This window comes from Aquila chrysaetos, chromosome 7, assembly GCF_900496995.4.
Source record: "Aquila chrysaetos chrysaetos chromosome 7, bAquChr1.4, whole genome shotgun sequence".
NCBI classification, from domain to species: Eukaryota; Metazoa; Chordata; class Aves; order Accipitriformes; family Accipitridae; genus Aquila; species Aquila chrysaetos.
The window spans coordinates 41,363,998-41,388,525 of record NC_044010.1 but is presented as its reverse complement, the minus strand read 5'-3'; the positions used below and the strand labels follow the sequence as shown (position 1 = coordinate 41,388,525).

The 24,528-nt window shown below is 35.1% G+C and overlaps 1 protein-coding gene across 23 annotated transcripts in view; it reads right to left on the bottom strand.

Annotated features, from left to right (window-relative positions):
* Positions 1–24,528, bottom strand: part of DMD (dystrophin) — a 1,198,278-nt gene that overhangs the window by 694,134 nt on the left and 479,616 nt on the right. For all 23 annotated transcript variants that reach the window (XM_030020819.2, XM_030020811.2, XM_030020812.2 and 20 more), the window contains 4 exons: positions 16,571–16,681; positions 11,782–11,955; positions 9,478–9,633; positions 3,979–4,149 (listed from right to left, as the gene is read on the bottom strand). In XM_030020819.2, the coding sequence (XP_029876679.1) occupies positions 3,979–4,149; positions 9,478–9,633; positions 11,782–11,955; positions 16,571–16,681 (612 nt within the window). The remainder of the gene's footprint in view (positions 1–3,978; positions 4,150–9,477; positions 9,634–11,781; positions 11,956–16,570; positions 16,682–24,528) is intronic.

The window sequence follows — 24,528 nt, the reverse complement described above, 5'->3', positions numbered from 1 at the left end:
ATTGTGACTAAATGCAGAGGATAATATTTTAATTGTGATGGTTATTAACATATGTAGATTAAAAAAAAAATCAACACCAATGAACAATTGAAGAAAAGTTCTGTGTGCCTCCACACTGCCTGTACGCTGTGGATTACTCAGAAGTAATCTCTGCAATTTGAATCTCCCAAAGAAATTAGTTAGGTGGTTCAGCTCATGGGTGGGATTACAGAATTAATCAGAAGCTGACATTATGGCCTTCTCAGTGGCTGATTATACATATTTATTTGTTTATTCACAGCACATCTTTTATTTTTATTGCGTCCTGGCCCCTGACTATGAATCAGCTGACACAATTTTCAGATCATTTTCTTTTACTGATTTTACTGACAGGAAATAAGTTGCTAAATGTGTTATCTAATGTAATTCTAAGTACTTCAAGTCAAATTTATACTCACTGGTATTATACACTGTGCTAAAATATAACATTAAAGAACTGGCAGACTCATACTGCTGATAGCAGGGAGTGATACAGAACTTTTCCTGGTAATACCATCTGCCATTTCCTTTGTGAGAACATGGTTTCCTGGCAATCTAATTCTTATCAGGCCAGTTCCTGATTAAAAGACAAATAAACCCCACAATGGTTAATGTCTTCAGTGATAAATACGTTCACTAAATCAGACTTCTAATTATAAACGGATTTCTAATATACAATGCTTAATGACTATCTTTCCACCCACATGTCATTTTTCTTATCTATTATAACAGAACTGAATTCAAATGGAACGATTTAGCTTGTCTCTACTGAGTAAAAAGGCAGGATTTACAGTCTTCAGTATATTGCCCATCTCATTTCACATAGCTCAGCCAAGTTTTTGTTCCCTCCTTAGAAAAATTCTAGACATGAACAAATAAATAACACACTTCCCTTCATGTCCAGATTAATGCTATGTTTCGTTAATGTCATTTCCTACTCAAGATGGACATTCCTTTTTATTTCTAGGTGTTTACAGCTTGAAGACGATTTCGCACGTATGATTTTTTTTATTCTAACCTCTGTAATTATCTTTGAAGCCTTCTGAGTTCTTTTCACTTTTAAGAAGTCTTGGGTACTGAAAATGAATGAGAAATAAGTGCAGTAATAAATGTAACTGCTTCCTTGTGCTGTAAAGAAAAAAGATTATGAGCTCTCTGCTTAGTTATATCGACAGCAGCAGACATCCAATTTTCAGTTCATTCGCACTATTGAGTTCTCCTCTCTCCCCCTCTATTTTCCACCTTAGTTTTTCTGCAGACTTTCCTCACAACAGGAATCTGCTGGGCTTCATTCATCTCCCAGTGCATTTCATTAGATGAGTTACTGTCTTCGGCAGCCTACTTACCTGGGAAGTCCGCAGCCCTGAGCTGCGACATTAATCAGATACTGTGAGGCCCTGGTTCTGGGGACTGAATTACTGATGTACGATTTTGTATGATGCCTCACTGAAATCCACATAGGAGTATCTGTATCGTACTTATTTACGAAGTCCTCACAAGAATTTTAAAGTGTCCAGGATAACATGCAGCAATTCCTGCCTCTTAGTGGGAGCAGACTCTTTAGGAAAAAGTATACTCACTTCACATATTTCTGCAAATGTGTACATTTGGAAGGCTAGGATCTGCCACTTACACTATCTGTTGGATTCCTCAGAAATAGAAGTCTGCTTACATTTATGTGAATATTGGTTTATATTGCCTATAGAGAATCTTAATAAAGGAATTCTGAAAGCCACTTACTCACTACATACGTACTTCAACAAGAGGCAGCTGCTCTCATCCAAAGTTGTTTGTTCTTATTTTAGTGGTTAACTGACAGGAGGAGAAGAGCTGAGGTACTATATGAGGTTAGGCTGCAGTGAAGGCTTTGGGCAGAATTTGAAGCCAAAATACGCTTTTTACCAGTTTTTCCTGCAACCCTTTATGTATCAATTCCTTGTGAGAATTCACAATACTCAATGGCTTTCTTTAAGATTAGTAGGCGGAGTGGTTCCCGTTTGACATATTTTTCATGTTACTATTTCTTATTTTAATTAGCTCCTGTTATCTTTTTTGATTGTCGTAAGATAAAAATATGTTGTACTTGTTGTAGCAAGTGTAAGACATAACAAGGACTTCCCACGGTGTAACTGCGCTGATCATCAGGCTGTAGGTTCTAATTATGCAACTTCGGAAGCATTAAGGTTCATATCTAACAATTAAATGATATTAAGGACAAATCTTTCTATTTAAACTGCTGTGAAGCTGTATACATCTGGATTAACTTTCCTGAGCACGCACGCAGGAACATACAGCGTACCTTTCTGTGTCAGCAGAACTGTACTGCGTAGTTTAACACCACCAAAGATGATTCTTACTTAAATGGACTGAGTAACTGGCAGGTTAGTTTGGGGCATTAAAACCATATGATTGCCTAACCCATCTCTTAAAAATCTGACACTTGTCCTTTATTATGGGTGTTAAGATCACAATATCAATCAAAACTAATGAGAGGAACCGCACAGACATTACTGTAGGAAAAGCAGCAAGCGAAAATGAGAGAACATCAAGCAGCAATGGGTTTTTTAGGGATCGAGGTTTTGGATTTGAAAGTCAAGGCAGTAATTGTAAGATAATAATAGCAAAAGTTGATCTTTATATATTTTTGGATACTACTTTTAAAATATTGTCATTCTTAGAGACTGATAACCAAAAAAACCCCAATTCCAAACCTCACAAAAGACTTGGAGACTTTCTTTTTATTGTTATTAGTTTGTAAATCATCAGTGCATTTCAAGGCTAATGACGTTTTATCAAGCTTGGAAGCTTGAAAAGGGCAGTTAAAGACAAACAAAACAAACAAACCACAAACGACATTATACTCCAGTGCCTTTAATCTGCACAGCCTTTAAAAAAATGGGTAAGGTTGCCTGTGTATTATTCATGACTATTTCTATAATGCATGGTGAAACTGGTAAAATGTTTAAAGGATTCTTCCTATTGAAAAAAGCAGAAGTGGTAAACTTTTGCACAAAACCCCAATACTGTTTAAGGGTTTTTTTTGTAGTTTTCTTTTGAAATTACATAGGAACACTTCACCAAAATGCTGCTGGCTGCACATAATTATTTGAAATTTTGACGCTTTGGATAACGTTGAGCGTAGTTTCCTCTAAAGCACAGATTTTGGTACGTGTGTACAATGATGACCTGGTTTATGTTCTGAGTTAGACTGGATTTTTGTTACGTATGCAGAATATAAACTAGAATATAAACTAGATTAGCTAGTATTGAATGATACTGTACTAAGTCTTAACATCACACAGAGATATGTAGTTTGATGCAGAACCCTTGCATTCCTCAGTGATTCTGTAAGATGTTTCAACTGTGGCACACATAGTAATTTAGAGGAACGTTTCATTTTAGGCTTTGAGTTTTAACCTAAAATAAGAGTTCAGGGTGAAGTCTCATGGAAGTAAGAAGCCCCTGGGATGAAAATGAATGAGCTACAAACCAAAAAAGGTAAGAAAACAAATATCCCACCTCCTGGCTGCTGTCTGAACACGTGGAATATATAGTGTTCTGACTTCCTTAAGCTTTTATCCACTGGAGTTGTTTTACTGTTTAATACTTTCCTAATCATGAGTAGAATGGGATGAGAGAGAAAGGGATCTCTATTTACACGGATCTCTGTTTACATAAATACTGGATGGATAATTTAGAGTACTCTGAAAAACGAAAATCTAACTTTAAATTCATCTCAGTGAAGATTATTGCAATATGAAGCTGAACTGTGCTATTGATATATGCAGAGACAAAATGGTTTAAACTTTTCTGAGCATTAGTGTCAGAGTGAGACAATGCCATAACAGTTACAAAGTTCCACTAATTAAAATGCCAGAGTTTTCATTCTTTTTCTTTATCAAGAAAGAAATCTATCATTCTGTAATATGCATAAAGGTACAGTGTGTGTTACATTGTTACCTTGCCCCAGGCAATTTCAGCATCCAAATTGCTAGGCATCCCCTGCACAGCTGATCTCTTTGTCAGTTCTGCATCTGTCGCTGCAAGCCATTCTGTCATAGCATTAATTTCTTTTCGTAGCTTCCGGGACAGTTTCAAACATTTCTCTAACTCTTGCTTTTTCTCTGTCACCTGCAGAAAGAAAACACGTGTTTCTTAACTCTTCAGTCAAAGAGGTTAAATGATTTTTATATACCATTTTCTAGATGGCATTTTTCTAGAAAAGCTTAACTTGCAATTTCACAAGCCAAGCTGCACTTTTAATGGAGTTATATCTTGCCTTAGTTCTCTCAATATCTGTAATTTTGCTGCTAGAATGCAAACACCTACAAGAAAAATATGTGCATAAAGACACACTGAGTTCGAACCAGGAGTAGACCTCTGCAAACCTCCTACTTTTCCTCCGTTTTGAAGTCATGCCTAGCAAACTAATTTGGAACAATTGAATTAACAGGCTTTCTGAGACACAAAATAGATGTCCAAATCTTTCAAAGAGTATATTTTCATATAGATGGCCAGCTAGTGATATTAAATCCTCAAGGTTTTTTCTATATAGCTACACTACACAGAAGAAAAAAAATTCTCTGCCAAAGGAACGCCATAATCTTGAAACATAAAAGTCACTGAACAATGTCAAACTAAGGCAGCACAGTTAACTTTTCAGTTTTTAGTTTGCTGAGTGTGTTGGATGTGAAGTACTATGGACAATTTCTGTTTTATTTGTTAAGTTCTTTTAAGCATATTACATGGTACCTAGAAGGAAGGCTGAGTAATTATATTCTTCACTGTCTTACACTGCACTTTTGTGTAACCCAGAGGAATGGGGGAAATACAATCTTCCCTGCAAGCCCCTAAGCAGGTTCAGGGAGAGCGAGAGAAGGTTCCACATACTTAGAGAAGGCAGAAGAGTAAATGAAGAGATCTCAGATGGGAACATATACCACGATAGACATTAGGCTACTAGTAGTTAGAAAATACAAATGAATAAATTATGTTGTGCTGAAGTTTAAAAAAGCCCAGCCAAAGAAGGTGGATTAAAAGTGTTCCATAGGTCACTAATACTTGAAAGAAATTACTAATTACCTTGCATGTCAATTAGTAATCAAGTGAGATTGTAGCCACTGATTTTTATTTAAGTATTTTTAAATAGAAAAAAATTGTCTACAGCAGTGCCAGGTATTCAAAACCGGTATCACTATCTACTAAAACTATTTTGAGCTTTGACACTGTTTGAGTACAAGTAGTTGCACAATGATCAAATTGGTTCCTAGCTCTACTGCCAAGGAGAGTTTGAGGTTTTAAAATGTAATAGGATGTTATGAGGTTAGGTACATGTCTTTTGCTATCCCTGAGTAAACAGATCAGATTTGCCCAGGGAATAAGCAATAAAGTGTCCGTGATCATGTATTACCACTCTGTAGAGGCTTACTACTAAAATCTCAGAACATTTCTTCTTCACCGAATGTGCTTTATGTGCTTTCTCGCACGGCAAATTTATTAAATGAGACCTCAGAACTTACAGGCAGGCCAAGAGGTAAATCCCTGAGAAGGACCATAAAACTCAGCTTTTTAGAGCTCCATTCACACATGGAGTCAGGAATTTACACATGTTTTTCACTACTTCTTCTGATGAATATTAATAGCCATTGTAAATAACTATTTGCAGGTACTTAGGAGCAATACAATGCAAAGTGCACTACCCCAAGCATGATTGCCTCTGTAAGAACTCTAAACACCTGGTATACTATAAAATGAAGTTACTGATACATGCCCAAACACAGAAGGAATATTTGTGTTGCTATATACATCTCTAAATTCTGTATATAATATCAATAATACTACACTATTTCCATATACATTGTAAATATCCAGAGGTTAGTGATTAATCAGTTTCTGTTTGTACTTCAAATGTAAAGATGTATTTCTAAAGAAAAATAGGAAACAGTGCCCTCTAAAGGCCTTCTGTATCATAAAGTGATATCAAACGTAGTATCTCCATAAATTTTGTCTGTATTTTAAAGCTATTTAGGCTATGTTAAATAGTTTACTCGCAAGAACTCTTGGATATAGTAAATAAAAGTAAAATGAGAAAAGCAGGCATTTAAAGCAAAGGAACGGTATTTTACAGCCTTTTAGTCTTACGGCTAAAAATTCCGGCGCCGCAGTGGGATTGTGAGGAAAGACCTGACCTCGTAAGTAATAGCCCCTACCGCATGCAATGCCCTTAGGAGAGCAGCAAGAACATTATTACTGCCACTTTCTTTTAGAGTCCAGCTCCCCGCTCTGATGAATTACCACAGACAGATTTGACACAAGTATGCTACAAACCCTACCTCGCAGCCACTCACAACTACCAAACTACCTAAGCTCTAATCTAGTTGCTTCCATGTATAAATGTATATATGCTTGTGTCAGAGAGAGAGAGAGAATGTGGGCAAGGGAATGCATAAGCAAGCCCAGGCATGGAATAGTTATCATAAATGTAACTACTACACCATGATATTCAAATGACATTTGGTTTTCTTGCAATTTCATCTCAAACCTATTTACACTGAGGCCACTGCTAAAGTCACAAAATTATCCTTCATGCTTTTAAAGCATATTTGGCTATAAATGAGGGGCAAAACTCGGTGGGCTGAAGAGACAGAACTCATTCCTAGACCAAAGAGAGCTTTAAGGTCTGATACTACCTGAGCAATTAGGACTATTCACAGGTATTTATATCCATATGTGTATATGCTAAAAAAAAAAAAAAAAAAAAAAAGGAACAAATAAAAAAAACTCCTCACACCTTCCCCTTCTTCTTAAGGGGAAAACTCAGAGAGTATAAAGTTATGATACCTAAAACATATAGAAAAACCAGAGTATGTACAGAAATTATCAGAAAATATAATAATTTTCCTGTCTATTTGAAAGCACAACATTTCAGCATTGTTTAAATTAAACCATTCCAGATGCTTAAAAATGTGCTTAAGGATTGTTTTAAATATGGGAGGACCTCGTGATGCAGTACGTACGAAATCACAAAAGTGAGTCTATGCTTGAAGATGTGTTTTTCCTTCAGACTATACGTTTCAGTCCTAAGCCTTACTATTAGTTATAACTATTATCAGTTTTCTCTTAAAAAGACTTTGACTGAATGCAATCAATTAGGGCTGATAATGGCTGATTCTTTTAGTTCTATATCTCTGGGCTTTTGTGACTCTCTCTAAAACTGCTAACTACCATGCTATTTAAAAGTAAAAGTGAGAAATTACATCTAGGCCAACAAAGCTAAACACAGCACTGCAGATTTTTGAGACACATTAATTTGCAATATGGCTCACTTCAGATCACTAATGGCTTCCTAATGGCACATTTTTATCCCTTCATTAGTTAAGAGAGGTTTCCTAAAACAATGGCACCTGTCTGCTGTTACGTTAAAATTAATGTAGAAACAAATGCTACAGTCCTTTCTAAAATAACAGAGAAACCAAATATTTTATCTAATCTCAAATGATAGCTATCCACACCTTAATGAAGCAGACTCTTCATTTTTCTTGACACCCAAAGATTGATGTCTCTTAATACCTTTATTTTCTAGCACGAGAGAGAACTGTTTTAATTCAGGTTCCCAAATGAGTATTATCTCTGTCGAAAGTAACATAACTCTTATTGTTTTATCATATTGTAGTCAGTGGGGCTTCATTATCTTTATGTGTTTAAACCACATACTCACTCTCGCTATTACCATGGACTCATTTTCCTAGCTAGTAATAATTTAGGGTTTTAACAATTTATAATCTCACAAAATAAACAATTTGCATTCTGTCCTGTTTCGTATATTTGAAGTGTATATATTTTAGAAATAGGCAGCTATAACTGTCATTCACAATCTTCATTCAGCCAGTTACGGCACCACATTTACTCTAATCCTAGAATTTTTAGAAGTTCTGTAGATAGTTCTAATGAGGGCAAGAAGAAAACAGAGTAATGAAGGACAGTTGTTAATTGAATTGTTTGCATGAAGTCTTCTTTAGGACAAAGCCACAACTCCTCTTCAGAGCTCAAAGGTCTTTGCAGAGCATTGTACGTCAGGAGCAGGCAACGCACTCCATAGGTAATGCAGACCCCGAATAAAATGCCTTCAGGGATTGACGTACGGGTTTTTTTCCAATCACAGTCTTGTTAATTTTGGTTAGTAGTCTGTCTTTCCTACCGTCTGTTTACTTGACTTTTAGGAAGAACTGAGTAAACAAAACTTTTTCCTGTTAGGAAGTGTAACAGCATTTCAGTGTATGTGAATCAATAAAGAAATAGATGATGTATAGTTGGAAATTTTACACAAGGAATGAGTGCTCGGGAAATTAATAGGAATCGATTCTACGAGGTTAATTATATACAACTACCTTATCATTGGCATCATAGGGTAAAAGTCTGCCACATTTTGAGAACTATTTCTCTTTTTCTGTAGGTGAAGCTAAGATTATATAAAACAATATTGGGAAAGTCTTCATGTTGTCCTCCCAATCATATGCCGACATTCACTAAGTGGTCAAACCGAGTACTGTATAAATATTAGATTTAAAACAAAACAAAATGTTGTACTCCAAGGCAATACACTCCTCATTACAAAGTTCAAAGGATGATGATTTACTTTTGCCTAACATGAAGAAATTTGATAATCCCTATGTAATGGAGGATGACAATTGACTAAATTCTAAACAAGGGTTTGCTGGTATCTGAGATGTATAACAATGGGACAATTATTCCACATACTGATAACTAAACAATATTCTACGTGGCTTATATATTAAGATACAGTGAAAAGGTTAAGTCAGGATTGTACCTGACATTTAAACCAGGGAACGGTTACGACAATAACTGAACATATGTGTAGTCCAGAGTGCAGAAGCAGCAAAGCAGACTGGTACACAAATGCCTCCTGAGGAAAGCTGCAGTAGCAAGAATTTTCAGTCAATAGATTTTTGAACAGCAACAAATGGAAATGATATACTTAAAGATCTGTACAGTCAGAGGCAGAAGGAAATGAAAAGGTAGAATTCTCTTTTATGAAGTAGGTCTTCAAATAAAATGTGAAAAAACCACAAACAAAATCTAAGTATTTTTCTGACCTGAAGTGTTTTGAAACAAGTGACTGTTTGAGGCATTAAAATGAAACAACATCTCCCTCTGACCCCCAAAACCCAATGAACTAGTAGAAAAAAACAGATTAAAACATTAAGAAAGTATAATTTTAAATTGTAATAAAGGAATTTTATACTTTTCTAGGAGGTTATTTTCTCTCAGAGCAACTGAACGGCCATCCTAATGATCGCCTTTGCCTCCATTCTTTCTGTCCCACTGTTTAGAAAAAGTGAGGGCCTTGAAAGGAACCAATTTACTTACCATACCAAGAGTATTCTTCACTTTGCCAGTTAAAAAGAGGGCATAGTTTTGTATTAAAAGCACAGAGCTTACCTTTGCACCCAATTCATTATATTGCAACTTCAAAGCTGTGAGCCTTTCATCCAGTTCTTTTGGGTTCTCTGTCTGCTGCTTTTGAACAATCTGCCTCCCAGTTTTTATCACTGTTTCCACTTCAGACTTCACCTCACTCAGGCTTTTATATAATTTCTAATCAAATAGAAATATGAAAGTGAAACGCCGCCGTTAAAATAAGTACAACAGAAAAGACTATTGAAGGTATTATAAAGAGGCACTAGAAGGCTTTGCATTGTTTGCTGTATAAAACCACCATCACGCATGACCCTGAGCACCTTCCACTCCCGTTTGAAAGCTAAAGGAGTTGAGAGGTACCATGGTATGTGACCTAAGGATAGAGAAAACTCACCCTGAGTCTGCGCATGTATTTAAAAAGTTTGTAAGAAAAATTCATCAGTTTCTAAATCAGAATTCAAATGAACAGATTCAGAACAGCCTATCTTTACTAATATTGGCTTCAAAGACTTCTCACGAAAACCAATGATAAAAATGGTATACATAAGAAAGTACATGCCATCACTAATTGTTTTAACATATGACAAAGGTTGTTTTCAAACTGATTTAGATAATGCAGTATTTGAAACAACAAGAGATGTCTTCTGTCAACTCACACAGCTTGTTGGATATATTTAAACTACAAATAGCCACTAAACTAATTTAAAAACCCAACAGTTTTTCATACTACTGAATCAGGAGACTGGTAGGATAGAGGATTTCCCCTACATTTAGTAAGTGTAATACTATTCAAAAATTAAATAATTAAAAAAAAAAAATTTAAAATTTAAAATTTTAACATGAAAAAGTAATGTGATGAGGTTAAGCCAAAATATACTATATAATTCACTGGATTTTCCTGCACTATTTCAATAATAAGCAAAAAATAAGGGATAAACAAGCATTCAGTAAGTGACAGCGTGCAAGCAATCAGTAAACACAATGCTCTAAAAATACTGTAAGTCTTCCACACAATATGACAGGGCTGGAAAAGCTAGCTGCTGAGTGAAGATACTTCAATTCAGTACAGGATTTCTAATTACCACATCATTCTGATAAGAATGTGAATTTAAGTGTAATTGCATTTAAGAAAAAAACAAGATGTAAAAAAAAAACCCATCAAAAAAACAACAAAAAAACCCCACATTGGCTTGTTCCATGCTTATTTTTTAATTTAAATTCTTACATTTAGATCTGAAAGAGGATCAGGCAAAAAAAAACCCATAATCTTCAGGCATGCCATTGCCCCGGAAAAAAAAACCAACAGCTGAAGACAAGGATCTGATTGTTCTGATTTGTGCTGTTGAAATCTCCATTTTATTATCATCAAACACACAGTGTTCATCCTAATCTCTACTTCCCTTCAACAGTAAAGGGGTACAGGATTACAGGGATATTAAAGGGATACATATAGATTTCCCCCATATTCTTTAGGCCACGTTCAGGTCATCTTTTGCTCTTGAACTGTAAGAAATTCATAGCATGCCATCGCATGGAAGCTGTAATCTATGGTTTTCCTTTATGTTTTGTGTTTCCTGGCTAGAATAGACTTGGGCACTGCAACATCTCTTTTGGTTACATCATGGAGTTCCACGACCATAGCATATTGTGGAAAATAGAGCCAATCCAGGGAGATAAACTCATATGCAAGATGGGAAGGGGGAATTAGAAAGGGATCCTAAGTGGCTTTCTCCCATAGTGGCAGTGCAAGAGCATTGTTTGAAAGTTCACTGAAATGAGAATGTTTTGATTTTTTTTTTTCAATTTCATGAGTAACTGATACTTTGTTTCTCATCCTGAATTCAGGACAACATTCTGTAATTTTTAGCCTTCTCCACATAAATCCATATTTTCAAAATTTTTCACTCGTTTAATTGGCACCTCATGCTTCTGAGAGTTCTTTGCCATAACAGAAGAGACAACTTACAGAAACGAAAAAGTTACTGTAAGGCTGTTACAACTATTTCACCGTGTTATTATATCCTGGCAAACTTTGAAACTGAATACAATTTTAAGTCTACAATGTCTTTCTAACGTCATTTGCAACCAAGAGAAGTAGGACAAGGAAGATCAACCCCTTCTCTCTATCCTCCTCTCCTTGAGAAAATCAAGCTTTAACTAAAAAGGTTCCTATAACTTTCATTGTGTAACTTTGCTCTTAAATCTTTCTCGGAATCTTTTCTAATGTCTCCCCCAAAATATTGACATTGTCATTGAAAATACTTTAAATTTGAAAGCCAGAACAGGCAGGAAACAAAAAGAAAGACAGCATGTTTAAATATTCACCATGCAATGATCCAACTGTGATTGTACTACTTCCTGCTCAACACTCTTCATCTCCATCTTGGGCACCTGCAATTTCACTTCATCTAAAATTCTTTTACATTCCTGTAAGCGCTGTTCGAAGTTGGCCGGCTTCTGAAACAAGCGAAACTTCATGGAGACATCCTGCAGCTTTTTCTGAAAAGGAAGCATGGGTGAGTAGTAAATGTGAAATCAAATCGACACTGAAGACAAGTCTTAGACCTGTTTCAGAATACTTAGGATCCATTATCAGTCAGCAGTTTCTTATTTAAAGAATTTAAAACTTTTGGGGAAAATACCAGCAGCAGAGAATCTCGGTCTTCACAGGAGGAAGAAAATTCTTGTATCATCCAGGGCACTGGATGCAGCAGAGCCAGTGACAAAAGAGCCCATATACTCAGCTGAAGAAAGGGAGAGGTTTTGTATTTTCCAATATGAAAATGTTGGGAGGGGGGGTAATAATGGAGGTTTAATGGCTTGAGCATAACACATTCACATTCCAGAGTGGATGCTCATCAACTCTACCACGTTCCTGCTTCTTGGTATGAGGAGTGAATCTTTTAGTCCCTCAAAGAAACCCAAATAAAGTGGCTGGGCAGTAAGTAGGTCTAGCACAAAACCTGAGATTTAGAGTATAAAATGGATTTCTATTTCCATTTTAAAAAGCATAACCTAGAGTAAAAAGAAAGTAATTTGAAGGCAGAAAAATCTATGACAAGCATGGCTTCTAATTTCACAATTTTCACAATTTGTTATCTTTGTGCATTAATTATATTGCTTGCTCACATGATCCCTACCTCAGGGGGAGGGGAAATAATTAAAAATAAAGCAAAGAAAGGGCATTTTAATTATCTACTTGAATAAGAACTGATTTCTCTGTGAAGTACAGAGCAAAGTACTAGTAAAATAAGTTTTTCTTCTGTTTAAAAAAAAAGGAAGAATGTCACTAAGAAATGGGTAAGTAATTAAATAGGAACTCAGCATCTGCAAGCACACTTTTGACTTTATCATCTTCAAATCCTGGACACTTTATACCAATACAGTGTTGTCTGTGCTATACAAACTTGAAAAAAACTCTAATAAGGAATAGAATTAGCCTATACATAGGCATTAGTAAATATGCTTCCCACATCTATCAGATTTCTGTGAAGGAGGCAGCAATCATGAGCAGAAGGCAGTTCTGGGTAAGACAGAAAACTGTGTAGCTTTCCAGCAGCTCCTTCCAACAACTTTCCTCATTAAATACTCTTGATACAATTGAGATCCAATGCGGTAAGAAAGGAAGTCTCTCCCTCGATAAATAAGTGAACAATTGAATAAAAATAGGAATCAAAGGGTAGGAATAAATGGGCTTGTTTTTCTTCAGTGTGTTTGCATACACTAAATTCATACTTAATTAGATTTCCATCCTCTTGTGACACTTCAACTTGATGAAGATCAAGTCCTGTGGGAAGCATGCAATGCCACATCAGTATCTGTTACAATTTGTGTTGGTCAATACATTAAAAATGATCCAGAAAAGAGAGAGAATGACAGTATTAATGGTAGAGAAAATTAAAGCTATCTGTGAAGAGTCACTGAAGGATTGCACAGTATTGAGGATCTGTAGGAAAAAACCAAGCAAATTATATTTAATTCATCCCAACATTAAGTAATGCACATGACAAAAGAAACAGTAAGCTTGATATACAAGTGGGATCTACATTACCTATTAGCACTCCCACTTGAGTTATAATAGATAACTATAAAAGTTATATGCTTACGTTTATATCCAACATTTAAAAGAAAATATCAGCTCAATACTTAAAAGCAGCCAAGAAGCAAAGTGGGTATTTGGAATGATTTGGAACATACAGAACAAAAAAAGAAAATAGCTGTCACGGTATAAAAGTCATTGTATAAAGCTATATTGTGCCTGAATAACGTGTGCAGTTTTGATCACGTCATCTCAAAAAACTTACTGTAAAAATAGAAAATGTATAAAGAAGAATGGCAGGACCATCAAAGCTATATATCTAAAGGTCTCAGTATGCTTTAGCATAATAGTCAGTCTGAAGAGAGACAACCGAGGACAAGTAAAATTAGCGGTATGCAAAAAGTTGACTAGCAAATGATTGTTAGCTGTTTCTCAAAATTCATGAAGAAGGTGGCACCAAGTAAAACTCTTATACAGGGAAACCAGAAGAAACAGAAGGAAGAACAGCATTCAGTTAAATTGTGTAACTAGCTGTTAAATGAAGTTGAGGATTCCAGCAATTTACAAGACTTCAGAAAGTATTTAGACATGAGCTTTTAAATCTCTCTGATCCAGAAGTTGCTTAGCTGCAAACCACTGGGAAGCATCGCTAAATGTTCACCTTGCTGTACCTCCTCACTGTCTTCTGGCTACTACTGAAGATATGGTTTGGGGCTAAAGGGATCTTTGGTGAGAAGCAACATCAGAATTCTTAAATACTTAAAATGTGTAGTCAGCTGAATTTACTTCACTTCAACAGTTGAATTGATAGCAATACCCAAACTTCATGGTCAGTAGGCAAACCTGGCTGGCCTAGATAAATAGCACAGCAACAACTGGTGGGAGAAAAGGAAAGCCCACAACTAAGTCAGAATTATTCATTTTTTATTTGAGGAAAATGTCTTCTTTAGAAGCAAATGATCCATTGTTATTCAAAAGCAAAATTACAGGTAATTAAATACTTCTAGAGATCTAACATTCTTTTATATTTTATTACATTAAATAATGTTAAAATATCACTAGGAATTAGTAATGCAGTAAGGGAAGGGAGTCAACTCGGTATCTTTTTACTCTGACAAGTGTGTTTACCCTAAAAGATAGGTGAAAGTAATAAAGAAACAAGAATGTAATTTGTCTGCTGTGTCATTTCTTCCCGCAAATAATTTATTATTGAATTTTCAAAAATAGCCCTTCCTCAGATAAGATTCCACTTTCACGTAACAGTTCTTTGCCTAGTAGGACTAACTAGGTGTTAAATCACTATGGTGGAAATAGATTTTTATTTTGCTAATTGTCCTTTTTCCCTTAAATTTAAAAAATGGAACTTAACTCTCAACCTACAGTAATCCAAAAAGTCAAGATAAATTTGGTCACTTAACAGTTTTTTCACAACCTCATAGCAATTACTTACTTTCACAATTGTTTACTTTCTGTCTAGGTAATTGAACTAATCTTAGAAAAAATATATGCCAAATTAGAAATATTGTTTAGCGAAAAAAAAAAAAAAAAGAGAAATGCATGCAGTATTTATTTGTAAGTGGGAATGCTCTTCAGGAAAAAAGTAAGTGAAGACAAATCTAGTGAAATGTGATTTACCACTAGAGGTGCTGCACAATGATGGAAAAGAATTCAAGAGAGTTCACTGGCCTAAAATCAAATATAGTCAATAAATATTTGGAACAAAGCTTTTACCCTTTTTGGTAGTTGGTATTTACATTATGCATGTAAATTTGCTAATTTTTGTTCATATTTTATCTAATGTAAGCAAAAAAGATTTTCAAAGCGACCCCACCAATTTCTCAAAACTCAGACTGATGCATATGGTCATCTAGAGAAGCCTTTTGAATTAAAAAATACCTGCACAAAGATGGATTAAGGAAAAAAAAAAAAAGGGGGCATCTAGAAAGGGTAGTGCTCCCTTGCATGCTGTTGAATTTATAAACATTTAGATACAAAGTCATCTGATGCCTGCATTTCACTGATGAAATACGGGCAACATCACAGCTGCCATGGAGTCAATCAGAAGGTGAGTTAGTGTGAAGGATGACAGAAAAATAAGGAAACGTAAATATTTTCAACAAAGAAAAGCTAGTCCTGCAGATAAGAGGAAACATAAAAAAAAAAATCAACTTCTTCATTTCAAATTAATTAACTGTTAAAAAGCCATTAATGTTATCCATAATAAAACATAAAACTGAAGCTAAGATACCTAGAATTATTTGACAGAGATGAAGAAAAAGATGGCCTTGTTTACTGTTAATACCATAATGAAATTCTTTGTCTTTCCTAATGAATTATGACAATTTGTTTTGCAGCCTGCGGAACTTTGGCACTAATGCCAAAAGCAAAAGCAGCAAAACAGTCAAGAACCCATCACAGATTAATGGGTAAAAATGTGTATTGTTCCTAAGCGTTAATTAAATCTTCAGTTTCAAACAGGTCTCTCTTTGTCTATTAAGCTAGATGAAATAATGCATTAGATAACATTTTAAATTGATGACTTCAACGAACTGCTTAGTATAGATTTGTCTTTCAATGCAGTTCTACCAAATATTTCCAAATATTTTAACATACTTCTAACTGTAAATATTTTCAAATACCTCAAAAGGTGTACCAAAAACCCTCATTGTGGTTTTATTTCTTACAACCGCAGCACATTCAAAACACCCTTTATATAGTATCCCTACCAGTTGGCTACATCAGCTCTGGGTACCCTAGAACTGTTGCCAACTAGATAGGAAGGCTGTACTAGAAAAATGAGCAGTAAGAAGATATGGATGTATGCATTAGCCACTAATTTCTGGGCTAGAAAGGAGCAGCTAAACCAGAAGATATCAAATCAAATCATTAAGTTTGGAAAAGACCTCTAAGATCATCAAGTCCAACCATCAACCCAACACCACCATGACCACTAAACCATGTCCTGAAAAAAAAAAAAAAGATACCTTAAGAACACTTCATACTATAGTAATAGTACTACTCATGCTGTTTGTTTGCACGAGTGAAGGAAAACTGGAGGAAATAAAATACACATACCTGTGCCACATCAATTTGGGAAAGCACTCTTTTGGCAGCATCTTTACCCCGGTTTCGTTTCTTCATTTCTTCCAAACTAATCTCATGGCTTGTTAATTCAGATTGTATTTTCTATTGGAAAACAAAGACACTAATCAGCAGGGTTTGAAGAAAACACTTATGTTGTTAATATAATTTGGAACAGTTGATTTTGAAAGATATTAAACAGAGGTACTACACTATATACCGTATTTGGAACAGTTGATTTTGAAAGATATTAAACAGAAGTACTACACTATATACCAGATCATTAGAGGAAATTATTCAAAGAATTTCCTGTTCACCACCCTGTAAATTTTTCAATTTAGTTTGTCTCAATTGTAATAAAATCTTCTCCTGCTCAAACATATATAACTCCGACATTGGGACTAATGACATAATCTTGCTAAGGAAATGGTGATTAAATTGTAGGCAAAAAAAAAAAAAATTCTTTCTTCTAAAGGAAAACAACTATTTTCATTGGGAAGAAAACTAAAAATTAATCATAGAAAAGAAAAATACAAATAGAAAAGTGATTTGCTTCACTATTTTTATTATTTTCACAGTATCATCAGGTGAGTTGAGAGAAAACTGATCAAAGTATCCTGTATGTATAACATCTTCATCTCACAGAGCTGTGCTGTATCTAAACCAGTATACTATTTGTGGCATTTTACTGACCAGAATCTATGTTCAGTATCTGCAGATATGCTAAATGCATAATGACATGTAGTTCATTAATACACTAACTTAATCCATTTTCCAACACACATTTCTGGTTATCTCTTTCTGCAAACCCAGTGTGCAATCAAATCATCACAAGAAAAATATCAGCCTTGTTGGTTCACCATAAATCAACCTTACAAGAGACAATTAACTTCAGCAGTGTTGGCTAGTGCAATGTAATGGAAAAGAATTCCCATAAAGTATATTGATACAATATAATTTAGAGCAATTCACATATTTTTATGTTTAAATTGTGAGAAAATGAGAAACTGTTATTAGCAGAATTGCTAGACAAGTACTTCTGAGACCAATTACTCTATGAAATAAAGACAAGGTATGTTCCCACCAGGAAAGGTATTTGAGGCCATTACTCCTGCATAAAAAAGCAATTTGAGATTTAATCTTTTTTTTTTTTTTTTTATTGTATACAAGGATTTCTTAGATACTCTAAAGACTAGCTATAAGTTTAAATATATGCACATGTATTTGTTTTACACTACAGTATCTTGTAAAATATGAAAACTGTGTAGTTCAAAAGACTACAAAGAATTATGCAAATGAAGAAAAGGGGGTTTTAAATTACAATTTGATCCTTTAAAGTTTGATTATAAGTAAAAATGAATATATAGGTATTTTTAATCACATTTTCATAGGTTATTAAGTATAAAGCTGTGTACACTGTATGCTGTCTACTTTATAGGGGTATTACATGGTTATAATGACTTGTACAACATTATAATGTCTTGTATATTACAACACTACATTGAAAGCATTTTTTCACAAGTTATATTGAAAATATATTAAAGTAAATTTTAAGAGAAAAAGACTTACAAAAACCCAGAAAACTATTAAGTCACTACTAAATTTAATTGCAAAAATAAATTTACGAGTCTAAACTATGCAGTACTATTTAGAGAAATAAAATATTTTTCTGAAGCAAAGCATTTGTAAAAGCAAAATGACTAACAGAAAGCTGTCAATTTAGATTAAATTTTTCATTTAAAATTATCACAATTGCACATCTAGTTTTCATATTTTGAGTTCTCCTTGAGGCTATTTACTGAATGGCCAGCAGTATTTGGAGCAAGTAATAGATTTTTTTCTAAAGATGATATATTAGTTTTGAGAAAACAAAGCAATTAAAAGGACAATGCAATCAAGGAGCGGTTTATTTAGTAGTTTATTCTGGAGTATTTATTTCCTCCTTGTCTAAGTTTAAAACTTCCCCCTTGAAGTTTATTAGAATTGTGAACAGGATTGTCTTCTGTGTTTGTGCAGCGCACAGACCAAACTGTGGGTGGTGACTCAGCATTAGTGAGCTCCTGAAGCCAAATAATTTCTTGATGTCTTGGAAGTCAGAGCTGTATATACAAGGAAGCAGCAAGTCTGAATGTTAGAAAAATATACTATATCACATCCAGTATTTCAACTCTTTGCTTCTGCACCTCATCAATTAACCAATTTTTGGTTGTATTTTCCAGTTTACTTTGTCAAACCTCTGAATCGCTCTGGAAAGCATATAATTGAACAGTTCTTATCTGAATAGGTCAGAAGAGCACAGTACAGATAAGAGTAGTGTTTAAGCTATTAGGTATTATGGGACATTGCAGGGAGATTGTTTTATCTTATGTTTTTAAATTGCTCGGCAGGAGAGAGATGAAGTATCACCTACTCTGACATCAAAATGCAGAATTAGAGAGAACAAACACATTAGAGGAAAGCTTAAAAGAAAAGTTAGTAAGGATTATAGCAAGAAAAGATTTTTTTTTTTTTTTTTTTGACGCTGCTGCTCACAGGCAGAAAGATTAAACCAGTCCTGAACAGATATAAGAGAATTTATAATACCTGCCTATGACGACCCTTTTCATTCAATTTTGACATGACCATTTTGACTTTTTTGTCCATTTTGACTTATGAATTTATTACATCAACTTTTTCTAAACATCCACAAGAAAACAGTAATTTTCTTTTTCCATTTCTATCATTCCCACCTCTGCTTTTCTCAGTGGTTCCTGTCTATTTTATCTTTTAATAAAGAGTAAAAAATGCCTTAATTTCATTTCTAGAACATCACAATATAATGTAGTGTATGTAACTAATAAATACTACTGTGCATTAATTACTGTGTCCTACAGGTTAAGGATTCTCATTTGCCATCACTGGCATTTTTTCAGGAAGTTTATTCATTTGCAAAGCATACATATATATATATATAAACTAAAACATAAATATATATAAAACCTAATTATATTTTCAAGACCAAGGCACTGATAGTGCCTATTCTCATGAGGACTACTTCTAGAGCAAAAAGATTTCAGTCCCAAGGACATGCAATACATTATTTCTCTTAATTACTAGTCTTAATTTTAAAAAGATGAACAGTGAAATGCGGAGAGTCTTGTCTTGCTATATTGACAGCAAAAAGCAGAGAATTGGCAGTGTAGTCAGTTCTTGGAAAAACCTTTCCTATCTTGAATCAGAGAAAGGAAAGCCAAAAGAACCAACATGATTATTTGTCTCATTTGAAAATTGTCACAAACCTAACTGCAATCTCATGCTTCAAGAACAGCGTTTAGAAAAAAGGTAACAGGGCATATAAGCAAACTCCGTAACATTATTTGCAACAGAAAATTGAACTAGAAGTCTTGATTATATGTCACTTCCCATCACTACCTGCTACTGTAATTAGAAAAACAGTCATCATGTTTACAAAAACCAAAGAAATGCCAGTCAGAAATATTCGGCAAAATCATAACAATGGATAGGTTTTTTTTTTTTTTTTGGGGGGGGGGGGGGAAATCAACCAAAACCCCCAACCTTGTGTATTTAATTAAAAGGAAGTCATTTATTTATAATCAAAGGATAAAAATATGAAACCATAATATATGTAAAACTAGTATTGTGGAGTAATGGCTGAAAAGACAAGATTAGGTGGAGTGCACATCTAATATGCAAACACAGATTTTAGTATGACTAACATTGAACAGACTACACTATGAAAACAGGTGACAGTTCCAGTTGATGTAGTATCAGCAAGTTGAAAAACAGTTTGAAAGACATTCTGGAAAACATACTGGTCCTCATGGCAGGCAAGGAATACCATTTCCCACCCCAGAACTGGGAGAAACTTCTCATCTCTTTTGTCTGCTCCTTACGAACAAAGACGACTGTTGGTTCTGTTACTTCAGGAATGGGGCAAGATCACAGGAGATGTGTATTATGGTACACATTATCCTCCAAGACATCTTAACTTCATGTTGCCAGACTTCATTGTATTGTATTGTATTAGTTGCCAGAAATTCGTGATACAGGAAGGAATTACTTTGCAGCCAATATTGACTATACCACCAAGATCATCAAATTGGTAAGTTCTCAAAAGCTGGATAAATCCAGAAGAAGAAAGATACAAGTGATACGTATATTAACACGTTCCAAGATGGGAGAGGGAACCCTGATGTCACTTGAACTTAGAATGAGCGACAAATAGGTGAAATATTTCCTATGGGCATGCACTGTAATGAGAGTGGCCAATTTACTAGTCTCAATTTGACTTATAATCTTCCACAAAAAAAATACACTGAACATAGTAAATTACAGTTCATTAAACACTGTGGCAGCAAAGGGATTAGGTTAAAATAAAGTTCTAGAATTAACCACACTTCTTCCTTTTTTTTTCTTCTGATTTCTCTTTCTCTTTAAAGTCCATTGCAATTCACTACATTCCTGTTTACTAATTAAAAACCTGATTTATAAAACCTGCTCCTGTACAAAAAGGTTATTTTCATTCTGTGACAAAAAACTGGCCAAATCCTCAAGGAGAAACATGTCCTATTTTCTCCATGGGAAGCTTAATGAAAGACATTGAAAGGCTTTCCATTCTAAAGCAAAGATTTATGGAAACATCAGGTGATACACTAGAGACAGGTAGTTCCTTAAAGAGAGGACACTTGGAGCTCTTGGGTTATACATAGTAAACAGAAAAACCTTTTTATACCTCCCTCTGACCTTACAGGGTCGGTCCTTTCCTCACAAGATTTCTCTCCTGCCTAGCAACTTCCAGCAGCGTCCCGAGCTATAGGCAGAATCTATAGCAGGGAGGTGTAGGGAACCGCCGAGAGCTGGCTGTGGCACTCTCCCCTGCTCTCACAGGTGCTCCTGCAGTGGGAGCTGGCATGCCCCAGCCCAAGGGTAATGTCCTTTTCTGTCCCACTGGGCTCCCAGAAGCTGCTCCCAGCTCAGCATATTTGTTTGCTCTCAGATAGAAGGGTTTCCCCCTCATTTGGAGACTGCCAGAAAATAAATACGCTGCTCCCTTCTCATAGACGTTTTTAAGCATAACATGCTATGCAAAACATGCTGTACAAAATAAACTAAGCAGTTATGCTATCCTCTATTACATCCACGTTCATCTGTCCATATTCCATATCCTCCAAGAAAATATTTCAGGCAATACTACTATTGGGCAATCGAATACTGTTTAATTCTCAAGAACTTAAAATTACATAGCCGGAGTAGTAAATCTTTCAGCAGTGAGTAGTGGATCTGAAGACAAGGGCAATTACATTACCTTAAGTTTCTTCCTCTGTTTGTTCTAGGAAAACGAGGTCTAAATTTAGCCTAGAACACCACTTTTCTACTATGGATTTCATTCAGATCTACTGCATAAAAAGGCCTGGACTTGACAGCAACCCTATGAGTTCTGCAGTGGCACAAGAAGATGATGGCAATATGGCATGATTCAGGCAAAATGGTCAACTAATTGTTCTCTACTTTTTTGTAAACTAATTCATTATGAACTCAAATTATACTAGATTACCTTTGTAATTAATGAGTCCTTCACATAACTCTTACGCCAAAATTGCCTGGATAGGAATTTGCAGATTTGGCTCTCTCGAACTGTAGAGAACAGCTTGCCAGCTCTTCTTGGTGTATTAAGTTTTCTGATTTGTATTTCACTAAATACTACTTAGCTAGCCTAACAGCTCTCAAGAATGGTGCTCAGTTTAACCTCATTTTGCTTATTTTCGTGATTGCTATCAATGCCTAAAGAGTCAGATCTCAGCCTAATGTATGGAGAAAATAAAACATTTAGAGAGCATTCTGGTAAGTTAATCTTTATAAATGGCAAGATCATAATTCTAGCAGACATAAAAAACGTATCTGAAAATTTCAGAACTGTTAGTGGTTACCTTTGAAAACTCTGAAAGGATAAACAAAGTACCAGATTAGAAAAATGAAGTTGAAGTACCCATCTTTAAAAGTACAAAAGGAGTATGTGTCAATGATGTCACACCTTCGCAAAAAAATAAGAAAAGCCTATAATACATATGGAAGATGATCTTGTAGCAGGAATGACATACAAGTAAGTCTCAACAACAACAGCATACTTAGTTTTGGACACTACGATTCAAGAAAGATTAACTCAAGAGTCCAAAGGAGAAGAACAAATTGTCAGAGGATAGAAACATGATTGACAAGGCAAGACTGAATAAGTTGAACATGACAGACGCAGTTAAAACACAGTTAATGCAGTGTTCAGATCCTATGGAGATGTGTAGAGTGTGAGAACCTGTATAGTACAGAAATCTGCACGGATACTCAATACATAACAAAAAGTAAGCTTGCACTTCTGAGTAACGCTTATCAGCTATTCCCACTTTGACCACTGATCTACACATGGCTGAACAAAATAATTCTCACAATTTCCAGCAAAGGAAAAGTAAGTGTAAATACCTTTAACATTAGACATTTTACTAAGTAGACAATTGTGAATTCTTTGTCCCAAAATATTAGTCTGAAGGCAATGAAGCATGGCATTATTCTTGTCAAATAACACATTGAACAACTGAACAACTCTGCCATTATACCGTCATGTTAACTTGGGTTTTGAACATAGCACAACGATATTTTAAAAACAGGTTAATAACAATTTTCACTTAGAAAATAGTCAGGCATGTAGTGCTTATCACTACAGAACTGAAATTATTCAAGGAGTTTAATTGAAAAGGCAAAATATATTTCTTTTGCTTTTCTCAGAAACGGTGTTGTTCATTTATACTCCCCATTGCATTTTACATAAGTCTACAGGGAGAACAACAGACAAGCGATTTGTCACATGCAGATGAGAAGTGAAGGAAGTGTATTTTCTGTCCCATAATATAAAACCCCCCATGTAATCGCTCAGACTAAACAGAAGTACAAAGTAGAGATTGTCTCTCCCACCAGAAATTATTAAATAACAAAGCTACAAACAATTATCTGAAAACTATTTTGTCATATAAACGTAATATTTTCAGTACAGATTTATCTTCTTCCTGTCATTTAAAAAGTACTTGGAAAAAAGTCAGCAACTGGCAAATTCTTGTGACAATGACTTCATTCCCTGTATTTTCTTGGTAAATTTAGAGAAACTAGAGACTTCAGTTGGGACCATGAGATCAAGCATACAAACAAATTATCTCTCCTTCTGAAATATTGTTTTAGACTTTATCTCATTCCAGCTTTTTTCATCATGACACCTCGAGGAGTCTGAACTGATTTATCTGTGCGGTTGCTGTTGGATTGTTTTGTCCGAATACAGCATCTTTAGCTGTACTCAAAATGAGTTGGGTGGCAGTGGCTCTCTAGCATTGAATTCTCAGTGCCACATGGTGGAGTAAGAAGCACATAGAATTTACATTCAAAAAATGATCCAAGGGAGAAGTTGAACAGCACATACTTAACTCCCCTTTCTTTCTGTCAACTTTCTGAACAAACTAAACTGATCCTTTCATTTAAAAAGAGAATCTAAATATAATTTTGTTTTCTCAGATTCATTTCTGATCAGCTGAACCAAAGATTATTCCTCCTATCAATGCTCTAAATGGATTTGAATTTTTGAAGCAAACACGCAGAGCTCCCAAACCCTCAACAGCTTCCCGATTATAAATTCTCCCGTATGTTCTTTTACAAATGCAACACGTATTGCCGAACAGTTTGCTAAATCCCTCAGCATGGATAAACTGACCCCTGCCCGGAAGCCAACATTACTGACTGAAAGATTCCCATTCCAGCTGTGCAGACGCTATTGTAGGGTATCTTATATGAACGAACTGTTTTCAGCTCTACAAGAGAGCTGTGCCAGCAGAAGCTCCGCAGGAGATGTGGTCATTCACTGTGTGCCTGTTCTGCCACCGGTTGGCATGGCCCTTCACTAAAGGAATGGCTCAGTATAT